The following is a 23096-nucleotide window of genomic DNA, read 5'->3' on the forward strand; positions in this document are numbered from 1 at the left end:
CTCTACAACGAACGGTTCATTAGTTATGAAAGGGGGCGGGGCTATGAGTATATTTTTGCATCTACCTGTCCTCAGGACTGGACCCTCATCATACCTGAGAAATTTGGGGCAGATCGGACTATGTACAGTTGAGTTACAACAACTTCCTGTTTCATGGCGAATGGCTCAAAATGGCCGCCACGCCACGATCAGGTCATTAAGTGAAAACTTACCATTTTGATAACGTTTCATCCTCAAGGTCTTAACATGGTCCTGACCAAGTTTCAAGTCATTCTGATTCAATCTGTAGGAGGAGTTCGTTAAAGTACACAACCTATAAAACGCTAAAAACGGGCGAAAATTCGCACATTAAATTCAACATGGCTGTCTTCCTGTTGAGTTTTGGGCATACCTCCAAGAGGCTTTTTTGTGTGTCTCTACATGTTACATGTGCCCGCCAAATTTCATACATGTATGTGAAACCGGAGCGAGGGGCTCAATTTTTCCAATTTTCTAGGGGGCGCTAGCGAGCCATTTTGCAACACTTGAGCCCGAGACCCTTAAAATATCAAAGTTTTCACCGCAGTGTGCCAAGTTTAACAACTTTTGGGCATGTTAAAGTCGTCAAAAAGGCGATTCATTTTAAGAAAAAGAATGATAAGAAACACTACAGTTTCAATACAGCCTCGCTGGCTAGACGTTAATTAAGCCCCTTACTTTGCTGATAAATTAGTTCCTGTTTGTGTGCTGCACTTTGAGCACTTAACAAAGCAAATCAAAGTTAATGATTCAGGATATATGAGTATTATATGACATTGATTGCTGATTACAAATTTTTATTGAGATAAACCCAAGTGACATACATTAATATATTAATTTCTCCGTTAAAAAATGACCTCAGGATCAGCCTAATGCCTCAAAAAACAACCCCCAAACAATAGAAGAAAAGCCGGAGAGTTAATGTAACGTCGTCACATAGAGCAACCCCCCCCCCCCACCCAGTGCTGACAATGAGTCCTACTTTGAGAAATGCTTTAACCTTTGGCCTGCCACAAGCACGGTTCTTCAAACTTTGGAACCAGGGCAACACATTGCCAGTCACATACAGTAAAACTGTAGCGCTATAAAAGCAGACAGAAAGAACATTAGTTAGTCTTCACTGAAAGAGGTAGACTCTTCATTGCTAAGCCCATCATGGGGGGTACCAAGCTTTGCCTTTTGCTGCTACTGGGAACATACGCACTAGCCCGTAAGTATTTTTTATTTCTGAAGCTAATAAGGATGTTATCTTATGTGTAAATCTATTTGAGAGAAAAGAGTTAGTGGGTGTTTATTGTTTGGTATTTAAAATGTCCTTTGAAGATGTTGCTGTTTTTGTATGTTTGGTACTTTAATTTTGTCACTCTAGTTGTGTTAGATGTGATTTTCCTTTTTTAAATGACACAATTAAACACTTAATAATGCTTAATTAATGGTTAGTAAATAATGATTTTATTAGGGCTGCCCCATCTTAGTCAATTAGTCAACTAATCGGTCTTAGTCCACTAAGATTTCTTTAGTTGATTAGTCATTTTTTTATGCTTTTTTCATGCTAAATGTCTTATTCCCGATAAACTTCTGAGCACAGCTCTGATAAAAACACCAGATTTAAAGTGGTGTTTTTGTGTGATTCTTTGTCTTAGTCTTGAGAGTTATTCGACTTAAGAGTTTCTTTGATGGAGGACAGCCCTACATTTGATATAATTTAAGTTTTTAATTGTTTTCAGTAAAGTTTTGGAGCAGCTTTTTTTAAAAATGTTTGTTTTTCATCCTTTTACAGAGCAAGATGTGGGAAGTGTTGATGAACAATCTCCAGTTTGCTTATGTGAGTTGCTTTTAACATTGTTTTATAAGTTATTATAAAATGTGATTTAATTTGAAAAATACACAACAACAATTTCCACCTTTGAACCCTTACTGATGAGATCACCAACAGCTGGGGGCGGGGGAGGGGCAGATTATTTTTAACTATTTAAATGTACTTAAGAGAAAAAAAAGAACAACCTTGACCCCTGTTGGCCCAAAAGAAACATCTTTAAAAAAATAAGCAGCAGCTTCGTCACTGCTACTTAACTCAAAATGTATCAAAAATTACTTTATTATAAATATTATTTAATTATTATATGCTGACTTATTGTAACCTGGTAGCTGATGTCATGATTCAGGGAGTTTATTAAGACATTTCAAATAAGTTATTTGCTAATTATTATCTATTTATCAGCAGACATGGAAATAAAGCACATCAATTAACTTTGTATTATTTTCCTGGAAATGTATTAAATAAATTACCGGCTATTGGGGAAATAGCGGAATATTTAATATCTTTTAGTTGTTCCACAAAGCAGAACAAAAACATTTGGTGATGCTGCTTTCAGCCGCTGGAACAACCAGCGTTCCAGAGGAACTGAGAGGAGCTGAAAATATTGATTTTTTTAAACGTAAACTAAAAACCCATCTATTTAGTCTGGCTTTTATGTAGCGTTTTATAATTTTATAATGTTATGGTTTTTATTTTTAATACTTATTTTATTTTATTATCATCATTATAGTGTTTATTTTACTCTATTTTATTTAATCAACATGTTATTGCTGATCATTATTATCTCTTTTATTCTATTTTTATTTTATTACAATTTTATTATTTTAATACAATCTGCTTATTAGTAGTTTCATAATTTTTTATTTTTTTTATTTTTATTTCCTTGTGTTTTATTTATCTTTTATTACATTAAATACCCATCTTTAATTGCTTTCTTATTCAATGAACTTTTATCTTGGTTGTTTTGGTGCATTAGCCTCTAAATCCATTTTTAACACTCTATATTTTTGTCAATCGTCTGTCCAGCACTTTGAATTGCATTTGACTTGTTTGAAAGGTGCTATATAAATAAAGTTTGATTGATTGATATAATTATTTAATTTATAATAAAGTAATTTTCGTAAAATTTTGAGGTAAATAATGGTATAATTTGGGGTAATTAATTCCAAAGAAATTTCAAATAATTTACTTGTTAATTATCACCTAATTACCATGAGGGCCTGTAGAATGAAGTGTTACCAAGATGTAATAAACATTAACATTACAGAGCTCTAACTGATGTTTCAAATTACATTTCAGTGGCCAAACGATTCAAGAACTTCCGGCGGTTTATGTACGACTATGAAGCTGAGACCTTTAACGGCGTGAATGGAGCTACCGACAACAAGAGCGGCCCCAAAGTCTCCTGCAAAGTACGTCTCACAGATCCCAGATCATTATTAGAAACCTGAATAGATAAACATTAGTACTAACTAAAAAAACAAACACTGTTTAATCTGCTGCACAGGTTGAGGTTGAAGTGCCCCAGACCTGCAGCTTCGTCCTCCGCACAACAGAGTGCTCTCTGAGCGAGATCTCTGGCGTGGACGAAGAAGGGAACGCACTGTACCGTGCCGCTGAAGGAACTCAGGCTTTCGGAGCTGCCATGGCCAAGTAAGTTTCATCTAATATTCAGCTGTGTTATTAAGCAGGGTCTGAAATTAACTTGTTTTCACTGCCTGCCACTGGGGCAGGAAAGTATTCTTTTTGTCTGGCACTAGATCTGATAATTCAAATGATTATGATTATTTACATATTTGCTTTGATTAAAAAAAAATCTTCATCAGTAGTTTTTAATGTTGTATTATAAGCTGCTTAGAGCTAACGTTAAGAAGTTAAACAGGTAATTATAATTCCCTCTCCATCTATTTTATCTTGCTGTGAAAACGTCTCCTTCATTATAACTGTATTATTTTACGAAATTACATTTAAACACGTCATGATAACGTTGTAATTTACCTCGCCCAATAGTCATTTTTACCGAACAGAGCTTGAACGCCTCGTAATAACAACTCAATGGCACCTCCGTTAACGTTAGTAGCTCTGTTATTTAACCAAGCAGGACTGTGCTGCCCACCTTCTGCTAACAGCTAACGTTACTAACTCTCATCCTGCTGATTTAAACACAGATTTGTTGTTCACAGTGTCGCATTATCGGGGAAAAAATAGGGTGCATCCCCTCAGATTTAGTAGTAGTAACGCCACACTGTTGAGCGTCGAACATGATACAGCGTGCATATGCGTTGTTGTGCATGCGTAACTGTCGGAATGCGTCGAAGAGGAATCGATAGTCACGGAGGTATGAGATACCAAGGAATCGGACAAGTAGGAACCGGTAGTATTTAGTCCTAAATCTAAAGACTGTATGATCAGAAAAGTGGCTAAAATTGAGGAAGTAGAAGAGAGAAGGATGATGTGTTGTAAATGCTAATCTGTCCACGTCAACAGGAACCTCTTGAAGATCACAGTCGAAGGACATCTCAGTGTCAGACTCTTCCCCGAGGACGACGAGCCGGTCAACATCCTGAACATCAAGAGGGGAATCGTCTCCGCTCTCATCGTGCCAGTAATGGAAGAGGAGAAGAACAAGCAGATGGTAGCTCTCCTCACTGCTTTATTGCCTTGTTTTTGTTTTGTCCGTATTTACAGCAGTTACCAATCAATTGAGGACACGGAGCAGAAATCGATTCTGATGGTCTCATCCAAAGATAAACAAGTTGCACAATGTGTAGATAAGCTGTCCCAGTCACAGGCGATAACATCGTGTCCTCACAATGACAACCTGTGTCTGCAGGTCAAAGTCACAGATAAGTTTATCTTTCTAATGGTATCACCTGCTCTCATAACGGGGGTAATCTTTGACACCGATTGATAATCAGATTCAGGGAGATTGCTAAAGGACAAAAAGCACATTGTGCACGTTTGTTTTGGCTGGTCAGCGTGGTCCAGTGTGGTCCAGCGTGGTCCAGCGTGACGCGTCCGGCTCACGAAACTTGGACCACACTGTCAAACTAGGTGATCTAGTTCTAAAATTAAACAAAGTATCACCTATTTCTCACCTAAAATCTTTTCAGAAATAGATTTTGGGGAATAACAGAAAGTTTGAAAGACTAGAAGGACCGTGTACTGACCGTACACTGTCCAGACATATACTCAGTTTTGACCACGTCTTTGTCTTTGAATTGTTTCCAACATCCTCAGTATTGATGATGCCTCTCATCCTTTTCAGTCCACCGTGCACGGAGTGTGCCCCACCGACTTCACCGTCAACGCCAGAGAGGACATCGCCACCGACGTGACTGTCAGCAGGGATCTTTCCAAATGCGACACTTTCTTCGCCCGCCGGCAGGCCACCAGCCCGCTGGCCCTCATCACTGGCATGGTGAGAGATTAACCAACAACCTCGTACTGTCACCGTCACAGATTAAAGCCAAGAGGCTTATATAAAACTATTTATTGATGGATTTCATTTGTAAATTATTTTTATAATTCCTCTTTTTATTGCCCGTTAAAATGTTAAAATAATGAAATACTTGTAATTTAGTCCATTTATTCCAAGATTACAAAAATAAATTTGTAAACACTATTACTATACTAGATTGTATATACTGTTTATATTTAATAAAATACGACTACAACATGCTATGTTCTTCACTGTTTTCTGCTCGTCTTCGTAATCTAACTAAACATGTTTGTACCATCAGAACTACCCTCTGTCCAAGCTGATCGGCAGCACCCAGACCTGCAACTACAAGTTTGACAACCAGAAGAAGCACATGACTCGCGGAAGCTGCACAGAGAAGCACATCTTCCTGCCCTTCTCCCACCAGTAAGTAACTAAATAATAGAGGAATATCCAGTGGTGGAAGAAGTATTCAGATATTTACTTGAGTAGCAATACTACAGTGTAAAAATATTCTGTTACAAGTAAAAGACCTGCATTCAAAACCTTCATTAAAGGTACTATACAGTATGTAACTTTCAGAAAATCCTTGTTATTAATGACACCAGTGGCCGTTAAGTGAACTGCAGTCGGCCTCCTGTTGCTCGTGTACGTGCTCGCACTCGATCATCCTGGGCGTCGGCCAAAACAGTGACGTGACATTGCAATCATATATTACAGTTATTATCTGTAATGTCCAATGTCCATGATACCAAATAGCTTTCCATTTGCAAATGACTTCATCAGCGTTATGAAGCAAAACCATCCCGTGTCCTTGACATAGAAATCAGTCCCGCAGGCTGTTCGAGGCAACCGAGAAAGTCGGGGAAGATCTCAGTTTTTAAGTTACATTACAATCTGTTGAGCATATTTTTATGCTAAATACAGTACCTGTGAGGGTTTCTGGACAATATTTGTCATTATTTGTGTTGTTAATTGATTTACAATAATAAATATAAACATACATTTGCTTAAAGCAGCATATTTGTCCGCTCCCATGTTGATGAGAGTATTAAATACTTGACGAATCTCCCTTTAAGGTACATTTTGAACATTGTGATTAATCACAGTTAAATATTTTAATCGATTGACAGCCCTATTGTGTATGAATGATGTTGCGCTGGGTATGGACATTGTCTCTCCTAACTGATCCATATTTTCATTTTAAATATTTTTATTTGGAAGCATGTGCATATTAGACGTACAGACTTATGCAAAGTGAATATCATGCCTCATTTCAGATATGTAACAATAAAGACAAACAATACTAGGAACTAAAGGTAAAACAAGACAATAAAGGAGACAAGCAAACACACAAAAACATAAATAATAAAAAAATGAATCGACATATAACACCCTAAGGGAAACAAAAACTGGTCCATATTTTCAAAAAGTTTCAAACCGACAAATAGTTAAATAGTTCATATAAAATAAAATGTTTTTCGCCGAGTGTAATTTTTCCCTATTATGACCTTTTTGTCTCATCTTCTGCAAACAGGGGTGAATATGGAATTTCTACTCTGGTGAAGCAGACCGTGACTCTGAGAGAGACCGCCAAGATCAACGACAGGGTCTTTGACCGCAGTGAGTGTTTTGCTTTTTAAAAATAGAATTTAAAATATCAAAATATGCTCAGTACGTGTCCAAATGTGCCGCACTTTCTTACTGTTTGTGATTTAATTCTGTGCAGATGAGTTCAACTACAAGGACCTGGCCATGGAGGTAGCTGACGACAAGTCCCTTGTGCAGACCAAGTACGCCGCCATCGCCGCCATGCAGCAGCTGAACACCCTGTCGCAGACGACTCAAGGCGAGGAGCGCGCCAGCCTCTTCCACAAGCTGGTGTCTGAGCTGCGCGGCCTGAAGGTTGACATCCTGGGATCCGCCGCCCTCGAGATGATGGACATGTCCAAGCCCTTGACGTGGCAAGCTTTTGCCCAGTGCGGCACCCCAGAGTGCACCAGCGCCATGCTGAAGATCCTCAGGACCTTCGATGAGAGCGCTCTCGAGGTCGATGCTGTCGTCTACGCCCTGGGGCTGCTGCCAAACCCTTCCCGCCTCATGGTGAACGACATGCTGGCGATGGCTCAGTTCAAGCAGAGCAGGCCCATCATGTATGCTCTGAGCAACGCAGTCAGGAAGTAAGTAAACCTACATGTCCTCCTCAATACTGAAGCAGTGAGTTGTTGTTTCTGTTGGACATGAATCACTAATGTCTAACTTTGTCATCAGACTGCACCATGCTGAGGGCGTCACCCCCGAGATCACCGCCGTCTCTGAGTACATGACTTCCCTCCTGGGCGCCGACTGCGCCGGAGAGAAAGATCTGACCTTCCTGACCTTGAGGGTAGGTAACCAGCTGTGAACACTTATAAACACATAGCGTTTGCATGTTTTCCTCTAATCGTCTCCACTATTTCATCCAGGTTGTTGGTAACATGGGAGATGCCATGGAGGCCGCTGACGCTACCATAAAGACCATCCTGCTGAAGTGCATGAGACAGCCCGCGACAACACTGTCCGTGCAGCTGGCCGCCATCCAGGCTTTCAGACGCATGTCTGCCACAGACGAGGTAACGAACGTCACTGATGAATGATTGAGAAGTGAGACGCTATGCTGAACTTTAAAGTGAGGTAGTGAGATGCTTTTTATTGTTTTTATCTATAAGTATGTATATATGTGTATGTATGTGTACATATATATATATATGTGTGTATATGTGAGTAGTGTACATATACATTCAGTGTAGATCAGCGTTGACTAAAATATCTTGTAAACAAGCTTAATAATAGTATTTGATTTCAATTCAAACCAGAGTTTTTTCTAGTTTTAGAGGGTATGATTTAGATTTTGTTTCATATTTATTCTCATTAATTGTCTACCCACGATCTTCCTCGTTGTCAGTGTTTTGGTTCATTTTGTAAAAATAAATGTCATTAAATATTAAGTAAAGCGGTAAAATTGAAACACTAAAGTATGGTTTACATTCTGTACTACCTTGCCATTTGCAAGTGCCCTCATCATTTCAAGTGTTAATTGTAAAAAGGAAAGTTATCGTCATTATGATATTACATCTCAGCAAAACAATTATTATTTTATATTATAGTATTATTAAAGTATATAATATTATTTATTTATTTATTATTTTTCTTTATATATTCTTTACATTTTGTATTTTTTAAATGTATTATTATTTTATATTATAGTATTATTATAGTGTATAATATGATTTATTTATTCATTATTTTTCTTTATATATTTCTTTAATTATCTATTTACATTTATTTATTTATTTAAGTATTTATTTATTAATTATTAGTACCTGGTCAAAGATTGTGTATTTATTTGTGTTATGTTAAAATTCAACAAAAATATTGGGTGGATAAAAACAATACCATCTCCCTCCACAGATGAACAGTGCCCTTGATTCCCAGTTTCATATTCTTTAAAGTTTCCACACTGACAAACAACGTCGCTGTTGTTTTTCTCTCCAGGTTCGCTCGAACCTCCAGAGGGTCTGCCAGTACCCCAAAGGTGCCGTGCAGAAGCGCCTGGCAGCGTACCTGATCCTGATGAGGGACCCTCAGGACAGCGACATCGAGATGGTGAAGAAGATGCTGAAGCAGGAGCAGAACGTGCAGATCAAGTCCTTTGTGAGCTCTCACATCTACAACATCATCACCTCCACTGATGCAGACACCCAGAAGTAAGAATGGAGCAACTGACAACACATTTATTTAATGGAAACGCTGTGTGATTTAACAATTTCTTATATTCAGCTGATATATTTATACATTTATCATCACCCCAGGCTCCGTCAGAAGGTAATGGACGCCATGCAAGACACTGAGGTCGCCACACACAGCGACTACACCACAAAGTCTCGCAACTACAAGCTTGGCGTGGCACAGGAGAACGTGCAGGCCGCCATTCAGGGCAACGTTGTGTTCGATCCCAGCAGCCAGCTGCCGAGGGAGGTGCTGCTGGAAACTACTCTGAAAGCTTTTGGTTTCAGCATGGATCTCTGGGAGGTATGTTTCACTGCAGATCGTAATAATCAGGGATTTATTGCTGTTTCAAATTGTAGTTTTACTCTTACTGGAAACACTAGTGTCTTATTCTTCTTCTTATTTGCTCTTTTGGACTTTTTCAGTCAATTTGCCCCTGAAATTAAAGCTAAATAGAATTTGTAAGAGAATTATTTGGCCCAGATTCAGACTTTAACCCACACTGTTTCATGTTTTCCAATAGATTGGCATGGACGGAAGGGGCTTCGAGCCATCTATTGAGGCTTTGTTTGGAAAGAACGGCTTCTTCCCCGACACTTTGGGCAAGACTTTGTACTGGACTTTAGACAAGATTCCACAAAAGATGAGAGAGGAGCTGGGGAAATGGGCTTCTCCCCTGGACATCGAAGGGCAAAAGGTAGACCTTGTGTTCTGTTAAACACTTCCGTTAAATCCGTCATCCTCTCCTCTGATACCACCACTAACTAATACAACTTTTATCCCTCAAGATTCACGGAGATCTTGTGAGAGAAATTGTTCGCAACTTCAACAAGCTGGTGAAGGATCTGCAGTCTCAGGAGTCCCCAGAGGCCATGGCCTACCTGAAGATCATGGGAGCTGAGCTCGGCTACATCAAGAGCACCGATATGAAGTTCATTGCTGATAACGCAATGATGTATGCAGAGATTTTCATGATGATCATTCCTACCCAGGTACTGTTCTGCACTCCTGTCGTCCACTTAACCCTCTGAGACCAACAATACAACTGTTTTTGTCCTTTTAAGGGGGTCTTTAGGGAGAGATAGCAGGTCAACAGTAGATGTCACATAGAAGTGGTGTACATCATCTGAAAGCTGGGAACCTGAAGATTAATCTGAGATGCAGCTCAGCACTGTGTGTCAAGTTATTCTAGTCATAAATCAGAAATAAACATGAATAGTGGAAGTGTATAAGGGTTTAGAACATTATGATTTAAGTATATGACGGTCATCCCCATGCTCTATTACGTCTTATAAGTTGTTGCAGCAATTTTGGGGTTGATACCATTTGTTTCACAGATTTGGTGCTAAATTTTAAAAAAATGTACCACTCGAGAATAAATAAAAATGATCAATAATATCTCCAACAAAACCCATTAAGACACCAAGACCTTGAGGAACACCATAGAAAAAGCCACGCTCTGATTTGGTATCAAAAACTTTTGAAATTTGTGCAAGAATTGCATTTTTCAGCAATTGGATGGCGAGCGCTTCTGTTGTGTAAACTGCTCAGAAAAAAACCTTATTGTCAATCTAGCTAGGAAAGCCACCCATTCTCTGAATGCTCTAGGTCTCTAGTTTATGGCTGTAAAGTTTCATGAGGCTGTGATTATCCTAGAGGTCACCACAGGTCATTTTATAGAGTGAGGTCAATGAAATGGTTACTATGGGGACTAACATCATCACACATGAATACAGTTGGGCTCATTGGATCCACAAGAGTCTCAACTTTACAGTGATACCCAATATATGTAATTCCAAGACTGTTTAGGGACCCCAGTATGCAGAAATATTCAAACACACCATTTTAGAATAAGAATAACACATTTGTACTGCAAAAGGTCCTAAAACTGAGACTGTCGGCGGGTCTCAGAGGTTAATAAAGTATTTTTCTACACCACAGCGAGAGAATTCAAATTAACCGTTGATTCTTTTTTGTATCTATCAGGTCGTGGCTAAACTGATGTCCAGCACTGACAATGAGATCTTTGCCCATTACATCTTCATGGACAACAAATTCATCATGCCAACAGCGTCTGGCTTGCCTCTGACATTCGCTCTGTCCGGCACCTTCGCTCCTGGAGCAAAGGGAGGCCTTCGCATGGCTCCAAACATGGTACGTTTTCCACCTCTTGTCCTCGATCTACCCTGAGTCAACTATGGTTTTATTATCATGCTGTTGCTATTTTATGAATGTACTTCCTCAAATGTCATGCAATAATTCAATATAAATAGTAGCAGTAGCAGATTTTTTTCATGACTCTACAACTCTTATAATTTCATGTTTTCGTTCACAGAAGGAGCTGCTGTTCTCGCCCTCTATCGGAGTCGAGTTTGTGACCAAGATGGGAGTCCATGTCCCTGAATTCGTCGTGTCCGCTGTCGAGATGCACACCAACATTTACCACGAGAGCACACTCAACGCCAAGATCACCATGGAGGAGAACCAGATCAAGCTCTCCATTCCTGCCCCACAGGGCACCACGAAGCTCTTGAGCATCAGGTAACAAATAACATAATTCATAAATGGAACGTGCTTTCGTAGTAGATAAGCTACAAAGTTATTAGAAGGATGGAAACTGATTTTTTTTCTTTTGAAATAGCAATAAAGTGCAGATTGTGGGCACTGGTCTGGCCGCCGTGATCCCACACAGTGAGGGTGAAGCCGTCTGCAGACCTCTCTTCTCCGGAGTCAGATACTGCACCAAGACACTCCGCGCCAACACCGGCGACAAGACTGACGTTCCTTACTTCCCCCTGAATGGAGAGACTAGGTAAGTTGTTGAAGAATCTGTGAATATTTTGTCAATTTTAATATCAGCGGGGGATCGGGACCCCTACGGGGTGACGCAAGATCATTTCCGGTGGTCGCCAGATGGTTGTGGAGAAAACAAATTAAATTAGATTAAAAATAAAATAACATATTTTAGACTGGGGAATGTTTTTTACATTACATCGCCTGCCCCAGTGATATAATTTGCCTCAGAAGAGATTTTATTGAATGCGTTTGTGAGAGTGAGAGTTTGCAAGCACGTGATTCTGGGTTCAGGGGGAGAGAAAAAGTTATCCACAGTACCTTGATCACATTGGACAATACCTCGGTGCTAACTGTTCAAACTAAACAAAACAGTCATCACAAACAAAGTATTATTGATTTAGCCAACATTTATTAATCGGAGCATTCACAATAATCACTCAAAATCAGCAGAGGGAGGCGTGTAGAAACAGCTGTTTACGTCAGGCGGAGGGATGATTATTCTGGGGGGGGCGCGAGTCAAAAAGGTTGAGAACCACTGCTTTAAGTCACAAGGAAATGGTCATTTAATGGTGTCTCGCCTCTGTAAATTACTGGTATTTAGTAAGGACATAAATACTGTTTAGTACAAGAAGTCAAAGTTAGATTTTTTTGTGGTTTCCTAGATACACCTATTGAATATCGTAGATCTGAGAGAGACTTAAACTTTGTTCTTTCCACGCTAGGTTTGATCTGGACATCAAGCCCTCCAGAGAGGTCTCTGAGTACACCGCCACCATCGCCTACAAACTCCTCAGCGAAGGAAAGGACGGACGCCAGAAGGTTGATTCCCTGAAGTGGGCCCTGAGAGCCGAAGGTATGAGCATCTTATTTAAAACAAATATTTATAATGTGTTTTTTCCATGTGCCATAATATCGTCCTGTTTCGTTTTTCACATACATGAGTAATGAAGTTAAACTTGTGCTAACTTTAGGTGATCAGCCTAGCGAGGCTACAGCCACCATGAAGTACAACAGGAACAGGAATGTGTTCACCACCCAGATCCAGGTGCCCGACTTTGACGTCGAGGCCGGTGTTAAGGTCGGCATGACCGACAGCAGCGCCAGAGGCAAATCCATCATCCTGGAGATCTCCAACAAGAACATGCCCCAGCTCTCTCTGATCGGCCGTGCCAAGTGAGTCAAACCCAGCTGAAATATTTGTTCAACACACAGTCAAAACATAATAATATATCTGACTTAGCGCTATGTACTGTAACATGCCCATTTTTTAGATACAGGCATTGACTTGATTTCTTTTTTTCTGTTAATCACAGGCTTCAGGCCGTGAATGAAGGCATGCTGCAGGTTCAGCTGTTAGTCCCCTCACTCGAGGCCGACGCCGCCGTCACTGCCACCATGAGCAGAGCTGATGGAGTCACCCTGGAGATCAAAAGTGATGTCAAGCTCCCAAAGACCTCCTCCGTTCAGACAGTCACATTCAAATATGGTATGTCTGTTTGTTTCACGATTTATTTATGGGGTTTATACAATGAAATACTTAGTAGAATATTATGCATACATGCATATATACATACATACTGTATATGCACACACGCACACATATAAACACCTACATACATACCGGGGCTGTCCCACGACTCTCAGTCGAGTCGACCAACGTATACACCACCCTGTCACCCAGTTGATCGGTTAGTTCGACACGTCTGTAAAAGTCAGTTCTTCCCCAAAGAGTCACACAAAAGCACCACTCCAAGTCTTGTGTTCACGATAGTTGAGCTCACAAATCTCTTGGAGACAGTTCACCCAGCACGAACAAAGAGAAGAAGTAGTCGACCAAAGAAATCCTAGTTGACCAAAACGATGAATTAGACTAACTGACTAAAAGGGGGGCAGCCCTAATACATACATTCATGCACATACATCTACATGGTATGTCTGTTTAAGAAAATACTACTAATGGACTTCAAAGATTGATAATTTCAGTCTCAAATGTAAAAGTGAAATGCTTTGTATCTCAGGTGAAGACCAGGCTGAGGTTCAGCTGATGTCCAACATGAACGCTGATACTAAGATCGTGGTGCCGTACACTGAAGCCCTCCAGGTCTGGATCGGGCAGCTGCTGGAGGACGTCATGGACCAGCAGGTTGTCAAGACCGACATGAAGCTGCGTCATGTCTTCAACAAGGCAGTTGAGGTGAAAAGAATATAATTATTTATTTTATTTATTTTATTTATTTTATTTCTTTCATTTATTTTATTTATTTATTTATTTATCACTCTGTTTTCACTTTTTTTCTTTTATTGTTTTTTGTTGTTAATTGATTTCCAATAATATTTCTTTTTTCTTTTTTTTTAAATAATAATAATACATATAAATAATAAATAATAATAATTTCATAGTCTTAGAAAACCCATATTACTTTAAAAAAAAAAAAGCAGGGTCAAATAAGCTGGCCACCTGAACGCCAAAAATGACCAAAAAAAATAGACAAATATCATCAATGACAGAACACAACGAGCTGACAAACATGGAACAGAGACATAGAAAATAACTGTAACTGTGTAAGATGGGGTATATGTAAGGGGTGGGATTGTTATGTTAATATTGTATAATATTATAACTATTTTAGCAGACCTCGACTTAGATCTTCCAGACTAAAGCATGAGAAATGTTTTTTTTCATCAGGCCGGTGATATCTATCTGGACAAGATCTCAGCTGATGTCCCGTACGTTGAGACTCTGAGGAACAAAATTGCAACTGTGGAAATGCCTTCCATGCCTGAGAACCTATTCATGAACCTGTAAGTGAACCTCTCATCCAATAAGTATTATTTTCACTCACCAGTTGAATTTCTGTTTTAAATGACATAATAACAAATGTTTTGCTTTAATCCTTTCACCAGTGACAGCACATTCGCATACAAGTTCAACAAGGACCGTTTGACCATCACTGTCCCTCTGCCTCTCGGAGGCAAATCATCTGAGGAGCTGAGGATACCTCCGATGGTCAACTCCCCACGCATCTCAATGCCTCAGCTGGGCATGGAGTTTGCCTCAAAAGAGATCCAGATCCCCACTTTCACCATCCCTTCTGAATATGACCTCACCTTGCCTCTGATGGGACTGGTGGAAGCATCCGCCAAGGTCAACAGCAACTATTATACCTGGGAGGCAACTGTGTCTGGTGGTAACAACACCGTAGCGTCTCCTAGCTACTTGGCCAAGTTCACCGTCATGGCTGAGAGTCCGATCGACCTTCTCTCCTTCTCCGCTGAGGGTAAGTTAATCTTTATTCTTGTCTTTAATTAGAAAAATTATTTAACTCTAGAGAAACAACATAAAAGTTTATACTAACGTACTGTTTTGTTTGTTTTAAAGGATCCACATCAATCAAAGACACAGCAGAGGAGACTATGAAATTCGCCATTGATGGTTACCTTAACCACATGCTCATGAACACAGGTTTTAGTGTGCTGGAAACCATCGCTGTCACAGACCATGTGATGTCAACAGGAAGGTATAACATCCATGCCAACTCCCCCGCGGGTCTGGAGACGTCTCTGACTGTTACCACCCAGGTCACCATAGATTCAAGCATGCTCTCCGGAGATATCAACACAGATGGAAGCTTGACCGTCGGACCCATGTCTGCTAGCACCACGTATCTCTACACCTTCTCCGTTGAGCCAGCGAAGAAAGAAGCTAAACTGGAGAGTACGCTGAGGGTGACCTCTGAAATCCTGAAGGTTTCCAACAAGATCAAGGCATCATATGCAAACGAGGAGCTTCTGATTGAGTCCAACACCAACATGAACACTGACCCCATCAAGCACACCACCAAAATGTCCCTCAGCTACAAAGATGTCAAGCTTACCATCCAGTCTGACTCTGTGACCAAGGCTGACGAGCGAATGATTCGTAGCCAGATGGAGTTCGCTGCCTCTGATGGAAAGGCCAGCCTCAGGATCGAGAATCAAGCTGATGACACAGTGAACCGGGCCTACTCTCTGCTCACCGGGTCCATGACCCCCTCCGGATTGGAGATCAACACTGACGCCTCCTTGAACATCTTCTCAAGCCTGGCCTCTCACAAGGCAACATTGGCCCTGAACGAGAATGGCCTGACCACCAGCTGTACAGCAACCGCTCAGCACAGCCCGATGACCTTCGAGAATGTTTTCCACGGCAGCGTTGACACCGCTGGCGCCAGCATGTCTCTCACCACCAAGGGAGCCATTAAAGAGAACAAAGCTGAGCTCAATGTTGAGGGAAAGATCGCAAGCACAGAAGTGTATCTCAACAGCATGCTTAAGGGTAACCTCTTTGACATCAACACCAGGAACAGAGTGAACCTCAGACTGAATGAAGACGGCTTGGTCCTCTCCAACAACATGGTTGGATCTTTCAACGAGATGAGGTCCGAAAACACCAACTCTCTATCTCTTACGCTGAGATCTTTCGTGCTCCGCTCCAAGACCGACAACTTCCTTGACAAGAGGAACTCCTACATGCACGACATCACAGTCAACATGGAGCGTTTCATTGCCTCGGTTAATGTGAAAAATGACCTGAAGATCATGGAGATTAACTTTGTGAATGATGCCCTGTTCAAGGCAGAGCCCTACAACATGGAGGTGACTGGAACAATGATGGGAGTCTTCTCAGAGGAAGAGCTCAAGCACACTTATGAAGTCAAGTTCGTCGACATGGTCTTCTCTGCAAAGTGCAACACCAATGGTAAACTCCTGGGAGCTCAAATGACACATACCACCGATATGGAGGTTGCTGGTCTAACCGTGACATTCAACAACGTGGCTAACATCAACTCACCAGTTCTTCGTATGGACAGCACAGTCAAAACTGTTGCTGCACCCTTCACTCTGAACATCGACGCCATCTTCAACTCAAATGGCGCAGCTTACCTGTACGGTGCGCATAGCGGCGACCTGTACAGCAAATTCCTCCTGAAGGCAGAACCCCTGCTGTTCATGCATTCATTTGAGCACAGAGCCTCAACCACCCATGAACTGGACGGCAGACCCACCATCAACACCAACATGGACAACAAGTTCAACAGCATGCTGAGCCTCCAAGAGCAAAGCGTCACTCTGAAGATGAAATCCTCAGTAAACAAGAACACTTTTGACCAAGAAATGAGTGCCTTTAACAATGCAGAGAAAATGGGCATTGAGATGTCAGGAGCTGTTTCAACCGACCTCTACAGTGATGCCAGTGAAGATTACGCCATCTCTGGATTCGTGAAATATGACAAGAACAGCGACAGCCACTTCATCCAGATCCCATTCATTGAGTATCTGCCTGCGTTTATTGAAAACGTAAAGAACACCATGTTGAGGCTGATGGACCAAAGTGTTGACATGCTGAAAGACGTCAACGCCAAGTACGAGATCAGTGCCAAGCTGCAGAACAAAGTGTCAGAACTGAAGGAGGTCATTGACAACTTTGACTTCAACCTCTTTGTCCAAGACCTGAGAAAGTATATCAACTCAATTGAAAACATCATCACCAGCCTGACAGCCAAGTTCCCAACTGACAAAGTTATAAATGTGCTGAGATCAATGAAGGACGCCATCATGGCTTTCATCAAGAAGTACAACATTGCTACCAACTTCGATGTAATGTATACCAAAGTAGAGGAGATCCTCTCCAGCTATGAGATTGAGAAGATGATTGGGGCCATCATGGATGAGGTTGTCAAAATTATGAAGCAGTACCAGGTGAGGGAAAAGATGCAGTCTGCTTTTGCTGCTCTCAAGTCAATTGACACAAAGCCTTTGCTCCAAAAAGTTATGGCACCTGTCCAGGAGCTTGTGAATGAGCTGTATACCTTTAACTTCAAACAGCTGATTGATGACATGAGTGACTATTTCATGAGGATGGTCCAGAAAGTCCAATCTTTTGATTATGACACATTCACTATGGAGTTGAAAGAGAAAGTTGCAGATATGAGCAAGATTCCCTGTTTTGGAAAACTCTACGGAGAGTTCATAGTTACCTCCCCTCACGTCACACTCAGGACCACCGCTGACCTCGAGAACACCACAACTACATCAGCCACACCAGAGTTCAAAGTCAACTTTAACTCAAGAGGTACGTCTACTTTGAAAGTCCTTGACTTCACCGTGGATGCCAGTGCTCACGTTGCTGCACCCAAGAGGAGTCGCCTGTCCATCTCTGAGAACGTTAAAGTTGACCAGGCATGTTTGACCCTCGACCACAAGGGAACACTGACTCTCTACGGCATGTCATGCCAAGCCTCTGCTGAAACTACCGCGAATGTCAACACTGAGCTCTTTGTTGCCGAGCTTGTCAACAATGCATTCGTCGCCATGGAAGATGGAGGTTCTGCCACTGTGGAGACCAACTACAAACATGATCTCAACATGCCAGCCTTCAACATCTTCAGTGAAACATCAATGAATCAAAAGACTGTCCTCCAGGTCGAGGCTGGCACTGCCCGTCTGACCCTTACCAATCAGGCCAATGAAAAATATGCAGTTCAGGACTCCTCAGATGAGGCCACCCACAAGAGTGACATCGATGTGGTCATGGATCTCCACACAGCCAAAGTGACTTTCACTGGAGCAACAGGCACCAGCCAATACAAGCTGAATCAGAACGTGGTTGCCGACATCTGCATTTTCCGCCACCTAATTATTGACGCCAAGTTCGAGACAGAAACACCTTTCATGAAGGGCAGCGTTGCAGATATCAAATTCCAGGTTAAAGCTGGAGACTTGAAAATTGATTTCACTGCCTCACACATTGCAGAGCTAACTGGACTGGTTGAGGGAACTCTCTCAAACTCTGCGCTTGCTATGGTCACACCTAGTGAGCTTATGTTGGACACCAAGAACAAGGGAAATGTCAAGGTTGCCCTTCCATTCAAGCTGTCTGGAAAGATGGATCTCCAGAATGACATCTCTTTGACCCTCAACTCTGAAGTGCAGCAGGCAGGCTGGACAGGTCTGGCAAGATTCAACCAGTACAAGTACTCCCATTACTTCACCATGGATAATGGTGATAGTGAAATTAACATATTCTCCCAGATCAATGGAGAAGCAAATCTGGATGTGCTGAAGGAGCCAATCACCATTCCTGCAATAACTGTGCCATTTGTTGGTTTGAGGACACCAAGAGTGGAAGACTACTCTCTGTGGGAAGACACCGGCCTGAGCTCCCTCCTGACCACAACTCAGCAGACGTTTGACATGAACTCCAAGCTGAAGTACATGAAGAGCCCTGAGATGATGACCATTAATATCAATGTGGGTCCAGTAATCAATTTAATCAATCACAATGTCAAGACTCTGCACAAGAACGTGCTCATCGGCAAAGACAAGGCTGCTACCGTCCTGGTCGCATCTTACGACCAAGCCAGGGCAGAGTATGAAAAATACAGCATGGAGTTGCCCAAAACCATCACAGTCCCTGCCTACAAAGTTCCAGTGATGAATATCGAGATGTCCACATTCACCATTCCCCTACCCGACGTCAGTCTCATCACAATGCCCGCTCTGCATGTTCCATCCGCCCTCAGCAAGCTGACTCTCCCAAAAATCACCCTGCCCGAAATTAAGAGCATCAGGATCCCAGTATTTGGCGATCTGACCTACCAGTTCTCTATGAAAACAGCAATGCTCACGCTTAAATCTGACGCCAGCATCCTTAACCAGGACAGCATCGTCATCAAACTTGATGCTTCCTCGACTTCTGAATTCGAGGTTCTGACTGGAAAGATCGAGGGAAACGCCAACGTGAACACAGTCGACGGATTTAAAGTGGCCTCTGTCCTGTCTGTGAAGCACCCGATGCTCGAGGGAAACCATGACAGCACCATCACCCTAAGCTTTGAGAATGTGGACATCTCCATCACCAATTCAGCAAAGGTCCTGATGATGGAAATCTATCAGGAGATTACTGGAAATCCACAAGAAGGCCTTGTTGTCGCTATGTCCACTCCATCTGCAGGACTCGTTGCAGTTCAAATGCAGACTAAGCTCCCGGCACAAGTGAAAGCAAGACTCTATGGTCGCTACCCGGTAAGAGAACTTTTGTGTTTGCTTATTACTGACCTTTGATTGTGGTTTCATTGAAATATTTAGTAATATATCTATATTTACCTTTTCCCCCACAGTCCGAGCCAACAACCGACATTGATATCTTGGGTCTGAAGATGTCCGTGATGAACTCTGAGAAGCTGAACATTCAGACAACCTGGAACATGGAGATGCCCTATGAGGTGATGCTGGGTTTGAAGAAACAGGTGCCCACAGCCATGAAAATGGTGTCTGATCCTGCTGTCAGGACATACAACACAATCTACAAACAAGCTAGAAGCCTTGAGGGTACTTTCGAGCAGGCTAAAGAGCAGGGAAAAGTGATGTTCAAGAGAGCTATCGAGAACGTGGCAGCAGCAAGCCCTTCTAATCTCATTACAACTGTCACAGATAAGACCATTTTGATCCTCAAGGCGTACCAAAAGAGAGTTGAGATTGTTCTTGACGCTGTTGTTAAATTCCTGAGAGATACCAAGTTCCAGATCCCTGGGTATGAACAGAGGCTGTCTGGGCTTGAGGTCTACCAGAAATGTAGTACTTTTGTTGCCGACGTATCTGAGGAGGCTGTTGAAAAGATTCCCGAGTACTTTACCTACGCATTTACATCAGTTCTTGATTATTTCCAAGCCATTGAATTCACCCTTCCCGGCTCTAACCACATTGTCAGCGGAAGAGAAATTCTCGATGACTTGATTGTAGCTTTGAAGAAAATTCAGGACCAAGTGATTGTCACTGTTAGGAAACTGGGCGAAATCCAGCTGGAAGATATCATCAATAAATTATCTGCATTTGTGCAGTTTACCATTGCGCAGAGTGAGAAGTTTCTCCAAACCCTTAAATCTCAGAACGTAGAGAAGCTCTCCACCTTTGTGAGCGATGTATACAATGATGCCGTCAACTCTCGCATCGTGGCTGATGTCACCAAGCAGGTGGAAGAGGCCTGCAAAATTGTGGTAGAATATCTGAAAGCCGTGAAAGCTAAGCTCCAGAGCATCGTGGCTGACATGTCTTTTGAACAGCTTCAAGCCGACATCCAGTCCTGGATTGATTTACTGGTAAAACGTCTGAACGCTTTCCAAAACAATGTCATTAAGGCACTTAAGGAGAAAAGCAAAATTGTTGAACCATATGTGAGAGTAGGTGACAGACAGATGGAGGTTGACATCCCTTTACCATTTGTTGCCAAATTCTAACTGACCAACTTACTAACCTGACTGTATCCGTTGTGAAACCATGATGCATGTCTCTCTTCTCTGTTTTTCAAATTATTAATTTTGCTCCCTTTGTGTATTGTACTATTTAAAATATGTGAACTTCAATAAAGAAAGTTTGTACTGCATACTATTCATCTCTTTGCATTTCTTGTATATACTTTAACATAAATGTCTAAAAACTTGAGAGTGTAAGCGAACTAAGGTACTTTATGACTTTTACACACTAGTAAAATAGGTTGACCAGATCCCAACAAACCAAATGTGAGACAAAGAGTATATTTGTGTGGGACAATGTGGGACACGCTACCAAGGCTGAGAGGTAGTCTACAATTTGTATATAACGTCTATCTAACTTAAATAATGAAAAATTCTATTTTGCCCCTTTCTCTTTTTGCGACCCACAACATGAACTGTGTCGCTTCATGTCGTATTCCCCCTGTGTGTGAAATTGAAAAACAACTGGCAAATTTCACAAAAAACTCTTTTAAGAATCACCTTCCACTAGCTTATAAATACTTATAAGTAGTTTCACAGTCTTTGTTGTAGTGGCTCTTCCTTTTCTTTGCGGTAGTTCCATCATATTCCACCTAAATCTGCAGAGCTTGTGACTTCATGGTGACTCGCAGTTTTCGCCGTTGGGCGTAGCGAAGCGAAGACGGTGAAATGTTAACCTGCACTCGACCCGTGATGACAGCATTCTCTGCTTTCTTCACAGCCGTTGGATAAAAGTCAGATTTTAAAAAAGCGCCTGTCCTGCAGCAGTTACATTTTCTTCAGATTGATTATTCCTCCTGATGTTGATGTTGACATGAAGCACTGCAGTTCAAGCAAATTTGCTTCCCTCAAACTCACAAATATCTATAGTCACTCATTAAAAAACGACATACTAAACACAGTCACAATGTGGTATTGTTTTAAAAAGCTCACTATACACCGCCGTCATACGCACAGTAGTCATTTGTATCCTCAGGTCTAAATTTAACAGATACACAAATAGCTTCTGTGACACACAAGCTCTTTTATCATAAAACAATGAGAACAAGGGACTCAGTTTGACAGTTGTCGACAATAAAAGAAGTCCTGAAATGGACTCACCCTTTGAAATATATGAATATAATATATATAGCCTGGAATATATATGGCTATCATAAGGAGGGGTATTCAGATCCTTTACCTCTCAGTATAAAAATACTCCACTATAAGTGCTTTTAAAATCATACTTACATAAAAGTATGGAAGTGTTAATTGGAAATATGGAAATCTCTTCTTTCTCAATTAACTACCCTTTCTAATCTGAATATCAGGATTGAGAATAAGTGATGCTTTAAATGCCGGATAATGGAGCTGGGATACGTGCCTTATTCATGTGACAATGTCTTTTCCTTTATTAGTACGATGTACACAAAGCTGCGCCTGTCTATGTTTGAATGTGTTGAGACATGTGGGTGTATATGTCTTTATATGCACATGTGAATATACTGTGTATACTTTTGTAATAGATTATTGCTGGTTCTTATTGCAACAACAAACCAAGTCCCTTTGTTTTCATACACGTTTATTTAGCCATCTTTTCTACATTTACATTTATTTTGATTTTTTAATTAATATTTACTACTATTTCTTCTTCTTCTTCTTATTGTTATTATTATTATTGTTTTAATTATAATTTATCTATTTGTTAAATTATTTGTTGTTAATTTCTCCATTTTGTTTATTCTTTGGATGTCCGGGGAGGGTTGGGAGTTTTTTCTACATTTACATTTATTTTTATTTTATTTTTAATTATTAATGATTTAATTATTAATTATTATTTTAATATTGTTTTAATTATTATTTAATTATTTACTATTATTTATTTTATTTTATTATTTACTATTTATTATTTATTATTATTATTATTATTATTATTATTATTATTATTATTATTATTATCATTAGTGTTTTAATTATAATTTAT

At 40.8% G+C, this 23096-nt stretch overlaps 1 protein-coding gene across 1 annotated transcript; it reads left to right on the forward strand.

The window, feature by feature from the left end:
• The first annotated feature begins 1099 nt into the window (after window positions 1-1099).
• On the forward strand, window positions 1100-21264 carry LOC119477125 (apolipoprotein B-100-like). The gene is made up of 26 exons (XM_037751005.1): window positions 1100-1228; window positions 1799-1843; window positions 3137-3249; window positions 3345-3490; window positions 4325-4472; window positions 5106-5258; window positions 5581-5705; window positions 6817-6902; window positions 7009-7459; window positions 7551-7665; window positions 7745-7891; window positions 8814-9025; window positions 9131-9350; window positions 9571-9744; window positions 9836-10039; window positions 11034-11201; window positions 11383-11588; window positions 11689-11859; window positions 12566-12696; window positions 12815-13016; window positions 13157-13329; window positions 13862-14037; window positions 14530-14645; window positions 14748-15121; window positions 15223-19907; window positions 20003-21264. Exons 1-26 carry the CDS (start codon window positions 1174-1176, stop codon window positions 21116-21118), a joined length of 9912 nt encoding a protein of 3303 aa, XP_037606933.1. The 5' UTR covers window positions 1100-1173; the 3' UTR covers window positions 21119-21264.
• The last annotated feature ends 1832 nt before the right edge of the window (window positions 21265-23096 follow it).

This window comes from Sebastes umbrosus, chromosome 18, assembly GCF_015220745.1.
Source record: "Sebastes umbrosus isolate fSebUmb1 chromosome 18, fSebUmb1.pri, whole genome shotgun sequence".
NCBI lineage: Eukaryota > Metazoa > Chordata > Actinopteri > Perciformes > Sebastidae > Sebastes > Sebastes umbrosus.

Excerpts from the sequence above, each read along its gene's own strand:
- LOC119477125 (XM_037751005.1), top strand. The coding sequence starts at position 1,174 with ATGGGGGGTACCAAGCTTTGCCTTTTGCTGCTACTGGGAACATACGCA. Across the intron at positions 1,229-1,798 it reads GGGAACATACGCACTAGCCC|AGCAAGATGTGGGAAGTGTT; the intron begins GTAAGTATTTTT and ends ATCCTTTTACAG. Across the intron at positions 6,903-7,008 it reads CGACAGGGTCTTTGACCGCA|ATGAGTTCAACTACAAGGAC; the intron begins GTGAGTGTTTTG and ends AATTCTGTGCAG.